The sequence below is a fragment of the Erpetoichthys calabaricus genome, chromosome 2, assembly GCF_900747795.2.
Source record: "Erpetoichthys calabaricus chromosome 2, fErpCal1.3, whole genome shotgun sequence".
Lineage (NCBI taxonomy): Eukaryota > Metazoa > Chordata > Cladistia > Polypteriformes > Polypteridae > Erpetoichthys > Erpetoichthys calabaricus.
In genome coordinates, this window is record NC_041395.2 from 46,784,032 (window position 1) to 46,799,376 (window position 15,345).

At 39.6% G+C, this 15,345-nt stretch overlaps 1 protein-coding gene across 1 annotated transcript; it reads left to right on the plus strand.

Moving 5' to 3' along the window:
* Positions 1 to 534: 534 nt before the first annotated feature.
* On the plus strand, positions 535 to 5,832 carry psmb5 (proteasome 20S subunit beta 5). The gene is made up of 3 exons (XM_028793728.2): positions 535 to 768; positions 2,656 to 2,962; positions 5,419 to 5,832. The coding sequence occupies exons 1-3, from the start codon at positions 571 to 573 to the stop codon at positions 5,703 to 5,705; spliced, it is 792 nt and encodes a 263-aa protein (XP_028649561.1). The 5' UTR covers positions 535 to 570; the 3' UTR covers positions 5,706 to 5,832.
* The last annotated feature ends 9,513 nt before the right edge of the window (positions 5,833 to 15,345 follow it).

The window sequence follows — 15,345 nt, forward strand, 5'->3', positions numbered from 1 at the left end:
TACAGGCACTGGGACCATAGTGACGGTAGCTGGAAAGGCCCCGGGCATGGGAGTCAGCTATCAAAAGCCACTGGAATGGAGCGATACACGAAAACCTAAGGATCTGTCAGAAAGCGCTGTGTCCGTCTGTATAACATTTGTCTGGGCGGCACAGTGGTAAGAATTACAGTCTTAACGGTTCAGGGCTGACGGCTAATGTTAATGCTGACCCGACAGCAATCTGGGCTCCAAGCGTGTACGTTATGTTGCGTCTCTCCGCGATCTCAGCACAGAAACTATCTGCATGGCATTGAATCGCGAATAAATGCAATTCTAATGCTAAGTTTGTTCAGTTCAGCACAGAAATGATGTAGCAATTAACTGTCCAAAACATGACTAATGCAACTTTACCGCCTCTAAACCTAAGCGACTGATTGGAGAATGATGAGAGGAATACCACGGGCACTGCAGGCGTTCGGTATCGCGATGGGGCGTATAGTTTGACCTAAGCCGCATGCCGTAGTTCGTGACGCAGACTTCCTGTTCAAATAGGCGGGCACGTCCAACCGGAAGCACATTTGTTTAGTGAACATGGCGTTGGCAAGTGTGTTGGGTCGTGAGTCGGCGTTTTTCAACAACAATAAACAGTCTTCATTGGGGGTTAATTTGGACTTGCACGTCAGTGAGCCACAGGACTTCTTCGTGAGAAATGCCGCGAGCGCAGATGTTTTCAGTGGCCCCGAAGAAAAAATCGAGTTTCTGCATGGAACGACTACGTTGGCGTTCAAGGTAAAACCAGATTGTAATTTGAGTTTATAATTAAAACAACACCTTAAGGAAGAGAAAAGACATAAACGAATAAGCAGACCGTCTATCAGGTTTTGCTGTTGATTGCGTATTTTGTAAAGAATTACATGGGCGATGCTTTGTCACTTTTATATCTTATGCTGTTGTTCACATTATAGAGCGGTTGTGACAGAACAGTTTCATTAAATCCAACCAGCTCGTCCATCCCAGTCACCTAGATTGTCCAAAATAATACCAGATTCAATTTTGAAGGTCTCTAAATTCCTATCACACTATTTGGTAATTTTATCCTGTGTCTCTGTGTTCCTAACCTCCTCTCTTTCGCAACACTGAGCACTAGCCCAAATTGAGCTTCAAATTTTTGTCCATCTTGTTTTGTAGTTGGCAGTATTCAGGAATATTGAACAGCATAAAACGATAGTGGGGAATTTACCTTCAGCCCCGTGATCTTTAGGCGAGTTCTTTTGCATCAAGGCCTTGTTGTGAAATGCACTCTAATCGCGGTCCACTGCAGGTTTCCTCGTTTGGTTCTGGAGGGCCACCGTGGCTGCTGGTTTTCTTTCCAGCTCAATTTCTTAATTAGAAGGTAATCATGGCTGACAAAAGAATTTGATATTTTATTCTACGTCTTTAATTCGGCATTCTTAGATTATACATTTTTTCTTTGCAAGGCAATCAATGAAGTGACGTCTGGCACTCAGCACATTAGTACATCACAGTTCTTCACTTTTGTTAAAAATGCCTAAAAGTATCCTGCTGATTCATGTTGGCAGTGATGAAATGCCATGTATCTTGTGTGCTTTCAATCAACATAGTAAAAATATTAAGTCTAATTTCAAATTGAGAAGTCCCCAAGTGTGAATGAGCGAGAAATCACAGATGTGCCTTTGTTTCCGGTCCTTTCACTTAAGTTGTTTTCCCATACTGAGTGAGCTGATGTTTTACATGTCTTGGAAGATACAGATTTCTTGTCAAATGTGGATTTGAAACGACTCAATACTTGAGTGTTTTGGTCTTCACCCCTCTGCTATATTTATATCTTCTGTCTCTGCCATCTCTCAGATTTGATTTACGCTGCTTTATCAGTGAAGTGATGCACACAGTTCATAACAAAGCTACTAATCGAAACTAAAATTGATTGGCAACTGTTTTCATTATCTGTTATTAGAGATGACATGCATTTTTTTTTTTGGTTGCAGCCCAAGCTATGTGTCAGAGGTGCCATAAACTTGAAGCATACTGGAAATGTGTAGATTATCAGAACTTGCCAGCAAACACACAGAAAAAAGCTGAATAAATCCTTTTAGCTCTGCTTATTAACATACCAAAGGAACATAAAATGGCAGCACTGTCGGTAAACATTGCATAATAAAGACATACTCCACCCAAAAATGTTTTTTTAATATGTTACATAGACCCTTGTTTTTAATAACTGTTACGAAAACTTTTTCATCTCATGTTTTCATGTAAATTGTGATAGAATACAAGCCAATAGTGGCCCATGCTGTACCATGGCAAATGATGTGAAAAATGTAAATAGAGGGCGGGGAAATCCCACGTTACTTGTGTTGATAATCCACATGTTGGTTATCCAGTCTTTTACTCCGTGTGCAAAACATGCGTGTTTGTTTTCTAGAATGTTGTTAAATAGATACTTGTGTTTCTTGCTTATGATGTACACTGATTCTTTTTGCAAGTCACATGGGTTTGGGGTTTTGATTTTAAGTAAACTCTTGACCAATGAATGAGGGGGGTGGATGTTTTAGTTACTAATTCCACACTGTTATTGGCTAGTATGTTTAGTGTTTTGATATGCCCAAAAATGTTCATTATGATTTGTAACCTTCCATCTTTTTCTTTTTTTTACAGTTTCAACATGGTGTTATAGTTGCAGTGGATTCACGGGCAACTGCAGGATCTTACATTGCCTCACAGACTGTGAAGAAAGTGATTGAAATCAATCCCTATCTCTTGGGAACGATGGCAGGAGGTGCTGCAGATTGCAGTTTCTGGGAGCGACTACTTGCACGTCAATGTAGAATCTATGAGCTGCGCAATAAAGAGAGAATCTCAGTGGCAGCAGCCTCTAAACTGCTAGCCAATATGGTCTACCAATACAAGGGCATGGGACTCTCGATGGGCACTATGGTGTGTGGCTGGGACAAGAGAGGACCAGGTATGAGAATTGTAGTGATTTTGTTCCATTGTAATTTATCATAAAGGAGGGGAATGAATATATTTAGTCCAATATAATCCAATAAATAGGATGGCACTTACTGAAATATTAGGATGATTAAACATTTTGAAACTGCACTATTATGAAAATGAAACTGCAAAACAAGTTTTTACTTATTTATTTTTACATAACCATAATCCCTTTGGACACAGATGCTCTTCTTTATATAGTATAAGATTTGTTATAACAAATCTTCTATGCCACACACACAGAATGTTTTTTTCCTGCTTATGCACCAGCGTTCTGTAGCTGACTGGGTTGCCTTTTTTATGTTGTTGCGTGTCCCACAGAGGTAGTCTTTCAGATTAGTAACAATTTTAGTAGTATTGGACCATGTTTGAAGAATGGGGTGGATCGAACATCCGTTCAGATTAGGGCTGTCTGATTGAATGTTGCTATTAGAATATAATCAGAATTAAAGTCTCACTTGAAGGCAAAAGCTGACCTTGTAAAAGAAAATTTTAAAAAGAAAAGTTTTTTTCCTGAACTAATTTTGTCATTGAGTTACACCTGACATGCCATGTTTGGCTAATTATATTCATTATTTCCCCTTCTCCCTTTCCTACTGTTCTACTCTTTAATCCACAATTCTGGTCCATCCAATCAGATTGCTGTGGTCATCCATTAATTTTCTAATAAGGGAAAAATACTCTTTTGTATAAAGTATACATACTGTATGTAGTTGTAGATTCACAAAGAGCTAATTAGTGGACTTTTTTGTGGTTAACAGGCGCCCTTCTTGTGAGTATGATGACATATCATACCCAAACTGGTTATTCGGTGCGGACAGTAACTTGGCACTCCCTTCTGCAGGAGGTTGTGTATATGCCCAAAGTCACTAATTTTCAAAAATTACATTGTACATATTTCAAAATGCAGGACATTGCTCCCTCCCCTTAATTACACGACTACCTGAAATTTCACTAAAAGATTGTTATATTGTCAGCTGTTTTCAGCTGTCAAATGTTAGGAGTGGGCCTTTAATGATGGAAAATTCAATTAGAGTCAGACTTGACGTACCAAATTCGATAACTCTGGATGACCTGGGCACAGACAATCCTAACAAAGTTTCACGGAACAAATACAGAGGAAGCTTCTTTTGGTGCACATTTTTGCTATGATTTAATTCTGTGCTTTGCTGTGTGCAATGCATTTCTTGGTGGTTGGTTTTTTGTTTTTTTCTTATTTTGGTGTACTTGAGTTAATGTTGTTGTTCTTTGGTTAACTATTGTGTGGTTTTTAAGCGAGAGGTCTGCTCAGCTGATGTGAGCTCATCTGCTGCTCAAACTTGCACCAACCTCTTTTTACAAGTCATCTCTACAAAGTTACATTTGATTGATTCACGTTAGCACCTCTGCCATTGAGTTATTTTGAAATCTGTGCTTTGTTAAAATAGTGCAATAGGATTCACTTTGCTTAAAACTGGAAATTCATATTGATTAGCATCCGCCACGAGTGTACTCAGTGCTATTTTTCTAAGTGCTTCTCCAGTGATCTAAAAGTATCATTTCATGTCTGATTTTTATCCCATTGTCTTATAAACCTGAGATCTGCAAGTGTGTAGTGCTGTAATTTACTTTAGTAATTTGACTTCAAAAATGAATCTAGACACATTCAGTCAATTGGTTGTATTGTTTTGCCTGTAATAACTTCTGTAAGTACATTTTCTGTGTTCTGTTGTGTTGCATTTCTTAATTGGTTTATTCTGACAATGTTCAGAATGCACACATCATGCCCAACCATGACTGTGTTTGGTCAGTAACCTCCAACTGTTTAGTTTGCTCCCCAGTGCCTCTATCAGCATGGAAGATGCCATCTGCAGCTGATGTGTATGATTATTGTATTTACGCGTGAACCATGCACACATTTTTCCCCGAAAATTAGCATTAGAAAATCAGGTGTGCGTCATACACGAGGAATTTTTTTTTTTCTGTTTACTTCTTCTGCTTGGGCTCTCTCTCTCTCTCTTTCTCTCTCTCGTCATGCAACAAAAAGGAAAACGTGCCCTAAACACTTCCTATACAATCACAACACGCATTGTACACGGGGCAAAATTTTTTTGTGATTCTCTTTGTACAAATTAGGGTGCGCGTCTTACACAAGGGTGCGTGATACACTACTAAAACGGTAATCTCCATGGCAGGCTCCATTTAAAGAAAATGTACCTTCATGCTATTCTCATTTTTATAATTTTATAAATGTGAAATAGCTTTTGAAGTTAATTTCCATTAGACATAGAAGTGTGCATAGTTTTATCTTCACATGGGAACAATTGGATTTTTTTTTTTTTAATGGGCAGTTGATGTAACAGGGAATGATTATTGACTTAAGTAATGCTTTTGAACTGAGGACCTTATGAATTGTAATTCCCTGGTGATGTCTTTGGTATGTTACAGGATTGTACTACGTTGACTCCGAAGGAAATCGTGTCTGTGGTGACTCCTTCTCAGTGGGGTCCGGCTCTGTTTATGCATATGGTGTGTTGGACCGTGGCCGTCGAGAGGATCTGTCTGTAGAAGAAGCCTGTGAACTGGGAAGACGAGCCATTTACCAGGCCACATACCGTGATGCGTACTCTGGAGGAGTGGTCAACCTATATCACGTCAAAAGTGATGGCTGGGTGTGCGTCTCTCAGGATGATGTGGCTGATCTCCATAGGAAGTACCTGGATGAGCCAAAGTAATTGAAATTAGGTGTTGTACAGATGTATTTTATTATCATTCCCTGAAGCTTGCTTTTTCATCTTTTATTAGCTGCATTCACTGGTAAAAGTCAGAAGTCAAAATAAAATATTTAGACCTTTGTGTTTACTTGTATGTTCTATGGTTTGTTTTTTAGTTTTCATTTTGAGAAAACAAATACAAAATATACATAATTAATGGGCACAATAAGAAAAAGGTAAAAGTGCATTGTTTAAACCGCATAACCTTTTATTAGAGAATGATACGTATGACAGCATTGGGCATTTAATTTTGTGAGAAGTAGCTTTAAAACAGTATTGATTAGCAATTTAGAATTATCCTAAAAGATTTTTATATTGAGCACAGTCAAGAGGTATCAAGAAAAACCGCATCTGTGAGTAGATAGTAGATCTTGCAAATATTTGGAATAGCATGCAAATTACAGGCTATTAAATTGCAAAGGTAATTATACGTTTAGAGGGGTTGCCACCTATTGGTCATCCACAGTGAAGACCAGGAAATGCCAAAAGGGATAATGAAGCAGGGCAGGGAGGATCAAAGGAGGATGGGAAATGGTAACAGAAATTATCAAAGAAAAACAAAAGACCTAGGCCATCGTGTATAAAACCTTGCTTAGATTCCATGTTAATATTTTTCTTACACCAGCAAGGAAAATTGCTGTATGCATAAAAAAACCTTATGGATACCTGGTCAAGTTGCCAAGTTTCTTTATAAATCTCAGATGAGATTATAATTCTGTCCTGTGTGGTTTTAGCCACTTCCAGTCCCCTCATCAGTAACCATGTATGTCTTAAAATGCCCTTTTTAAATATTCTTGACTAATTACCATATACATTTGGATGTGTTCTTAAGTGACAGTTTACTTTCAACTGATGGGAGAACACCAAAAGCTCAGTGAATTTGAACTCGAGGTGTTACTGACATTTGGTGGAGTGGAAGTAGTGGCCAGGGGGCCTGCTCCAAAATAAATCTTTAATAAATCTTTACATTTATATAGCTCTTTTCTCAGTATTCAAAGCGCTATCCACACAGGGAGGAAGCGGGATGCGAACCCACAATCTTCCACAGTCTCCTTACTGCAAAGCAGCAGCACTACCATTGCACCACCTGTGAGGACAACCCTCCATTCCCCTGAAGGTGCAAGTCTCAAAGAGAATTTTCCTCAATTTTTAAGGCTACACTTAATGTAAATATTTTGATAATCAACTCATAGGTGCACAGTGCTGCTGCTGTAGCGCTGCTGCCTTGTGGTAAGGAGTCCTGCATTTTGGATGGTGCTTCATATGAATTTGTGACGGTTTCCTCCTGCAGTCCAAAGACATGTTAAGTAAATCAGCAGTGCTAAATTGCCCCTTAATGAATGAGTGAGTGTGTGTGTTTGTTCATGTTCACCTTGCCATGGACTGGTGCTTTGTCCAGGGTTAGTTCCTGCATGCGCTCATTGCTTGCTAAGATAGTCTTCAGCTGTCCCCTGGCCCAGATAAGTGAGTTTAGAGGATGGACGGATCAATGAATACTATAATCTGTCTTGCCCAAAGCAACTTTCATTTGCATTTGCATGTTAGTTCAACACTGGAACACCACAAGGAACAGTCCTGTCTCCTTTTCCATTCACTTTGCACATCTCCAACTATAAATATAGTACTGGGTCATGTTACTTGCAGAAGTTCTCAGGTGATTCTGCACTGCTGGTGTGTATTGAGAAAGGGAATGAGACAGGACTATAGGAGTCAGGGGGAGAACTTTGTTTCTTGGTGCAGAAAGAATTGTCTGCAGTGTAACGTCCGCAAAACCAAGCATCTGGTTATTAATTTTTCGGCACCAAAGAGCCTCTAAGTCTGTTCACTATTCAAAGAGTGGATGTAGAGGTGGTTCGCTCTTACAAGTACTTAGACTGCTCTTAGAAAACAGAGCTCCTTTAAACTAACACTAATACGTTGGCATAATACCTCACTGGGACTGGGACAACCAAGTCAGAAGTTCTTTCTTTTTAAATTTTCTTGCTTCATAGTTATTCTGGTGTGTGTTGAGACCAACATGTGTGCGAGTGTGTTTTACCTTTTTAAAATAAGAAAGGGCTTATTTTGTCACATTTAAAATACCTAGACAACAAACTTAAAAACACTATTATTTTCTGTCACTTAGATATCCTTAATGGTATTTGTGACCTTTGTGACGATGACTGACCTACATTATAAGCTGATGTAGACATCCCAGTTGTGTGCAGTTTGGAGCCCACATTACAGAGAACATCATGCTGATGTTGCGTGATTCCTATTACGTTACAGGTTTTAACAACCATGTTGAGAAAAAGTATGGACAGATATCAAAATGGGACTGATGCATCTTTGAAATGTACAGTGAAATCAGATTTTCTATTCACTTCACTGTTCTGCTGCTTGGAGTCAATGAAAATGCCAACACCAAAAAAGTCTGCATAGGATTTATGATGGTTAAACTTTCCATAACTTTAAGCCAATTTCCACCCCAAGTTCCAGTTATAGAATTCGTGATTAATGCATAATCAATGCTTCATGCATGTCTCTGAGTGTAAGCAAGCCTTGCATATGAGGCTCCTGGGGTCTCGGGGAGACATACCCTATCTTTTGGAATGAGTTCCCCTCTTTGCACTCTTTAGTTGCCAATGTCCCTTCACTCAATTCGCAGCCCAGACGCAGCAGTTTAAGTCGCAAGGTTGTCACGTATCTCCTTGTCTTGTAAATCACGTCGGTGTCTGACAAGCACACAGTAACCACCTCCAGCACTGTGGACTTGAAGGGTACACTTTAAACCTGGCCGAGTGTTCTGTTCTGGGTAATTAATAGAATCACCTCTGTGATGTCTTGTCACCACCAAGCTACAGTGCCCGCTTGTGGCCATGCTGACCATTTCATCCCTGATCCCATAACCCCACACTAAATTTTCAGACCACTGTGCTGTCATTTGTATGTGGGAGTTTGTCGCCCCCCACCCCAATGAAAGGGAAATTTTAGCTTCCTACCAGCATCCCAAAGAGCACCCCTCACTTCTGGTGAATGTTCATTAGTGCTAGATTGGTACTAAAAGTTTGATTTCAGGATTAATACCAGCCTTTGGACCTCAGAACTGATACCAAAACGGTTCTGAAGCAAATAACTTAACTCCAAACTGTCACCCTCTTAATCCAGCTTCCCTGGTGGCCAGTGCCACTGCGAGAGGGGCTCCCATGAAGTCCTAATTGCATCAAAGCAATACGGAGAGGAGGGTCTCCCATGAATTTCTGATTGTGTCCAAGTGTGTAGTTTTGTTTTGTGCAGTGTAGGAAACGGATATTTTCCTACAGCTGCAATATTGAAAATTCTGAAATGCTGGTGCCATGCTGTTTTAAAATTTGGATTTTTTGGTACTTGTCTTCAGTACCAGTATACCCTAGTGTGTGTAGCGCACTACTAGTAATATACTGGAGATCATGGGTGTCGAACTCCAGTCCTGGAGGGCCGCAGTGGTTGCAGGTTTTCATTCTAAGCATCTTCTTCATTAGTGACCAGCTTTTGCTGCTAATTAACTTCTTTTGCCTTTGTTTGAATTAACTTGACTGAGGGCCCTTAGTTGTCTATTTTTCCTTAATTAGCAGCCAAATTTTAATGAGACACAAAACAAACAGCCACATGACTGTCTTACCTGTACTCCTCACACAATAGCTGAAAATAAAGAAAGGTGAAGGTTTGGGTAAGGTTGATCTCTCAGTTCACCAAACCATTTTGTTGGTGTTCTTAGATAAAACAGAAAAATTAACAGTTTTGGAAATGTCTGCTGTGGTAGAATGAGAGCAGCAACAAAGCCATGGAATTAAATAAGTTTAATTAACAGCAAGAATCAGTTTCTCATTAAGAGATTGGTTGGGGTGAAATTAGTTGGAGTTTGAAATCCCAGTTTAGCTGGTCATCTGTTGACTTGTTTCACATCTCATTTCTGTTTGGCATTCATTTAATGAAGAAAGGAATCAATTCAGAGGACAGAATCCTTAAAAACAGGGCTAGTAAGATGAAGGGAAAAGAAGTTGATTAGCAGTGAAAAGTGGTCAGTGATTAAGAAAAAGGTTTGAATGAAAACCTGCAGCCCTCCAGGCCCACAGTTCAACACCCCTGTTGGAGATAGTGGTTACTGCCCCCTGGTGACCCCTGCCTGCACACACTGGTGCCATTCCTCTTCATCTTAATATATATGTTTCTTTTTTACACCTGACAGGCTCTGCTCCTGTGCAGTTCCACTGTGGTGTCACTTTGTGTTTTGTCAATTCTTGCCATCTAGGCCAGGGGTAGGCAACGTCGGTCCTGGAGTGCCACAGTATGTGCAGGTTTTTGTTCCAACCCAGTTCCTTAACGAGAACTCAATTATTGCTGATGAAGCACATATTGCTTAAGTGACATTTTAATGCTTCATTTTAGTGGTCTCGCTTGTTAAGGTTCTCCAACCTTAATTGCTTATTTCAATCTTAAACTGCTGCATTCAGTGTTTTAATTGCTCCTTATTAGCAATAAGATGTAAAAGACAAAGCAGCCAGCAGTTCTCCAGCTAGCTTTTTTCCAATTACATCTGTGTGTGTTCATCATGCACGGTTTGATTTAATAAAACACTTAATAGAAAAATGTGACAGACTGAAAATGATCTGTTTTAGGCTTCAAATCATTTGGATGATATCCTTGGAAAGGAAAAAAATCTACGATATAAGAGCCTTACATTGCACAGACTAACAAGCCATAAAATTAAATAAGGTCTGAGATTGGCAATGATTGGTTTCTAATTAAGCAATTGGGTTGAATGAAAACCTGTAGCCACTGCGGCTCACCAGGACCGACATTGCCTACCCCTGTTTTACATCTTATTGCTAATAAGGAGCAATTAAAACACTGAATGCAGCAGTTTAAGATTAAAATAAGCAATTAAGGTTGGAGAACCTTAACAAGCGAGACCACTAAAATGAAGCGTTAAAATGTCACTTAAGCAATATGTGCTTCATCAGCAATAATTGAGTTCTCGTTAAGGAACTGGGTTGGAACAAAAACCTGCACATACTGTGGCACTCCAGGACCGACGTTGCCTACCCCTGGTCTAGGAAGTCCCTTATAATGTACTGTATATATAATGTCTAGAGGTCTGCACCAGCAATCAGACTGTTTCTGGTTTGAATCCCATAAATGCCAGAAGTGATTCCACTCCATTGGTCACTTGAGCAAAGCCCTTAACCTGCAGTTACTCTGTTCTGGGCATGACATTAACCTGCATCCAGCCATGCAAGCTGGTCCTCCAACTTACATAGAAAAATCAGAGGTTGGTGGCAGGATTGGCACTCCAGCTGCTGTGAAAAGCCCCACGCTGTTCTACTCCATTCAGGCTAGTGTGCTGCTGAGGTGTCACCCGTTGCACTGTTGCGCTTGGTCCTAATTTGGGATCCTGAGGTGGTTTGTCGTGTGGGGGGTATGACAACACACTTTATCAATTCAGGCTCCCAACCTGTCTGTTTGACCATCATGCAACAACAACAACATTTATTTATATAGCACATTTTCATATAAATAATGTAGCTCAAAGTGCTTTACATGATGAAGAAAGAGAAAACAAAAGACAAAATAAGAAAATAAGAGAACACTAATTAACATAGAATAAAAGTAAGGTCCAATGGCCAGGGGGGACAGAAAAAACAAAAAAAAAAAAAAACTCCAGATGGCTGGAGAAAAAAATAAAATCTGCAGGGGTTCCAGACCATGAGACCACCCACCCCTTCAGGGCATTCTACCTAACAAATGACCTCAATCAGTCCTCATTGTATTCAGGGTTCACATGGAAGGACTTGATGATGATGGTCATGTGGACTTCTGACCTTTAATCCATCAATGTTGGGACATCACGGTGCTTTGATCAGGTGGTGGTCGCCACCACAGAAAAACAGAAAAAGAACAGAAGAGAGAGTAGGGGTTAGTACAGATTTTGAGTATGAATACCATGAATAATAATGATAATTAATTGAATATACAGAGTATTAGGATTAGACTAAGATGAAGCTATGAGAAAGCCATGTTAAAGTGATGAGTTTTCAGCAGTTTTTTAAAGTGCTCCACTGTATTAGCCTGGCAAATTTCTATCAGTAAGCTATTCCAGATTTTAGGTGCATAACAGCAGAAGGCCGCCTCACCATTTCTTTTAAGTTTAGCTCTTGGAATTCTAAGCAGACACTCGTTTGAAGATCTAAGGTTATGATATGGAGTGTAAGATGAAAGACATTCTGAAATATAAGATGGAGCGAGATTATTTGAGGCTTTGTAAACCATAAGGAGTATTTTAAAGTCAATTCTAAATGGCACTGGTAACCAATGTAGTGACATCAGAACTGGGGTGATGTGCTCGGATTTTCTTTTCCTAGTTAAGATTCTAGCAGCTGCAATCGATTGATGTCTTTTTTGGGTAGTCCTGAGAGAAGTGCGTCACAGTAAACTAGCCGACTGAAAACAAAAGCGTGAACTCATTTTTCAGCATCTTGCAATGTTATAAGAGGTCTAACTTTTGCTATATTTCTTAAGTGAAAAAATTCTGAAAAAATCTGCCTGAACAGGATGGCATTTCACCTGGGCACACTCACTCTGGCCAGTTTACTGCTGCAATGTGAAGACTTGAGCAGACTTGGTTACATGTGGAGACTGTCGGATGAAGACATGAAATTTGAATGGCAGGCGTTCAAGGGCAGAGGAGTCCAAGAAGTGTGAAGCACTGAAGATCTGAGATCGGGAGACGTCATCAAGGATCAAAACTGCATTTGAACTCAAAGGGTACTTTTAAAACAAAGAACTCTTTGGACGCCCTTTAAAGGATAAGTTTACATATTTTCCAAGTCAAAGTTATTTCCTCACAAATACGCTATATATGCATTTGTCACATGAAATTTTGTTTTAAAGTTAATTGTTTTCTATAATTTTTATAAAAATACCTTCTCCTTATTGGCGCTTCACAATCGAGGCTAATGGGGCACCTCTGAGAAACAAAAACAAAAACTCACCAAGTCCATCTAAAAACACTTGTTGAGTGTTGGTCTGTGTCTTGTGATTACACCCACATTGTAAAATATTTTATACATGTCGTTTTTTAACAAAAAACAAAAATATTATGAGATTCATCCATTTTAAAAGAAGATCTGTGTGCACACCATTCTACTGCAATAACATTTTACACCCGAGCTGCGATTTCCTCCTGACAGACCAAATCGCAGTAAATGTTTTGTGACACTTGGTTGGTTTTGTTTTGATTCACTTCTGTATTTATGTGAGAACTCACATAAATGACTAGAAAACGCATCCTTACTTTACTGTCACAAACATGCATTGAAGATATCTAAGACATGTTTTCTTATATCGAAATTTTTTGCAGCTTCTTTGGCACATTTTTAGGATTTTTTTTCCATGTGTGTCCCATGCCCCATTGTAAAGCGCCAGTTTGGGCAATACATTTTTTTTTATTTATAGAAATTGCTTAACTTTAGAATACAATTTCATGTGACAAATGCATATGTACCATGTTTGTGAAGAAATAACTTTGACTGCACTTATCCTTAACACACAGCTAACTAGCTGACCACCATGACATCAGACTTTACAGCAGATGGCACACAGAATAGCAAACATCAAAAAAACAGACATATGCCATCAAGCAGTTGAGTCTGGCACACCTCCCACAGGCCATGAGCCCTCCGAGGGGCTTTAGCACACAAAGAAGCGATTCAAGAAATCCACCTTGACCTGGTAAAGATTCCCCACGGTGGTTGGCACAATGGTCTATAGGTGAATAAATCCTTTGAAAACTGGCATTAAGGCGACCAACTCTGCCTGGAAGTGATGCATCAACTGGTAAACTGCCAATGATGGATCATTTTGATTCACATTATACTTCTCTCTCCTTCAAAAATGGAAATTTGCAAAGTAAGAAGCAGCAGTGCACTGTGAAATCACCAGGGTCCTCATGTATAACGCTGTGCGTAGAACTCACACAATAACATTGCATACGGACAAAAGCGGCAATGTTTGTACGCACAAAAAAATCCAGATGCATAAATCTGTGCGTACGCCAACTTCCATGGTCTTCCGCTCCATAAATCCCGGTCAGTGTGAAAAGTAACGCACGTGCACGCACCTGCTGTCCCGCCCCAATTCCTCCCAGAATTACGCCTCTTTGAATATGCAAATCAATATAAATAGCCCTTAAGCTCAGCCTTCTGTGAAAAGACAATGACAAAAGCAAGAGGGAAAATAGAGGAATTTCAGCGAATACCAAGTGGAGGCAAAGAAAAACTTACTATTTGTTGGTTTAAACAGTGATATAAACAACAACAGGAAGTTGATCGAGTGACATAGAGTGTTGGAGAAACTGGAAAGCTCAATCACTACCTGCTTCTTAAATGGGCTTTCTCTTCCTCCGACAGGACACATAATCCATTACATTCATAATATTACAGCTCTCTGCATAATTAAAATACTGAGATATATACTTGATATCATTTTCATGATAACAGGAGTTAAAGCATGTTATTAAACATGAGAACACGGTGGTGCAGTGATTGTTCATGTCTCACGCAGGATGCTTGCTGTGCCGTGCGCGATCATCGATGAAATAATTTACTACAGCAGTACTGTCTCTTTCAAACGTACTAACCCCCAATTCCTGTCCTTACTTTTCTTTCTCCAAATACCCAATTGCCACACAATCAGCTCTGTAATAGACGTTAAGCCATCTGTAAGCTTAGAATGCCGATTCTTCAAAACTTTTAAGGAACATTGAAATATCTTCGTAGTACGTGTTTAATTGTTCTATCCATCTATTCATCCAGTGTCACGCCAGCACGAGCAAGAACACAGCATGAGGCAGGAACAATCCGTGAATGGAGCGCCAGCTCCTCGCTAGCGCTGCGGCACCGTGTCCTCACATGTTTAATTATTAACAATATAGATTATTTAAATGATGTTAACACTTTATCTGTAGAATGTAATGTAATGTAATGTCATCTTAAAAATGATATCGTCGTCATATGTAAATACGCGCTTTATAAAGTGGCTCAGGTTGTGCAATATTATAACTGTATCGCAAGTTTACAGTGAGGTAATTGTACTTATTACAAACAGTTCTGCAAGGAACACTTGATGGTCTGATTGAGTGCATTTATAGATCTTGGGATGAAACTGTTTCTGAACCACGAGGTCCGTACAGAAAAGGCTCTGAAGCGTTTGTCGTATGAGAGCAGTTCAATAGACAGCATGGCTGAGGCAGTGTGTGCTTGATGCTGTATACGATAATTCTCTTTCCGATCAGCTGCTATAGATCTGTGATTCACGCTCACATACAGTGATATAAATACTCCGAGTGGTGCAATGAGAGTAATATGGAAAAAGATGATCCGCTGTGGCAACCCCTAAGGGGAGCAGCTGAAAGAAGAAGAAGAAGGTGCAGTGAAAGTAACAACGCTAAAGCAGTTATGGTATTTAGAATAGTTTGACCATTCCATGGACCATTATATTGTTACAGGTTAATTACAATCAGATACATTAAACTAATAAACAATATGCAGTTAATTTCAGTGTATTTATAAAGCCGCGTCAGGGA

Coding starts and splice junctions, on each gene's coding strand:
- psmb5 (XM_028793728.2), top strand. CDS start 571: ATGGCGTTGGCAAGTGTGTTGGGTCGTGAGTCGGCGTTTTTCAACAAC. Junction 769..2,655: donor CGACTACGTTGGCGTTCAAG/GTAAAACCAGAT, acceptor TTTTTTTTACAG/TTTCAACATGGTGTTATAGT. Junction 2,963..5,418: donor CTGGGACAAGAGAGGACCAG/GTATGAGAATTG, acceptor GGTATGTTACAG/GATTGTACTACGTTGACTCC.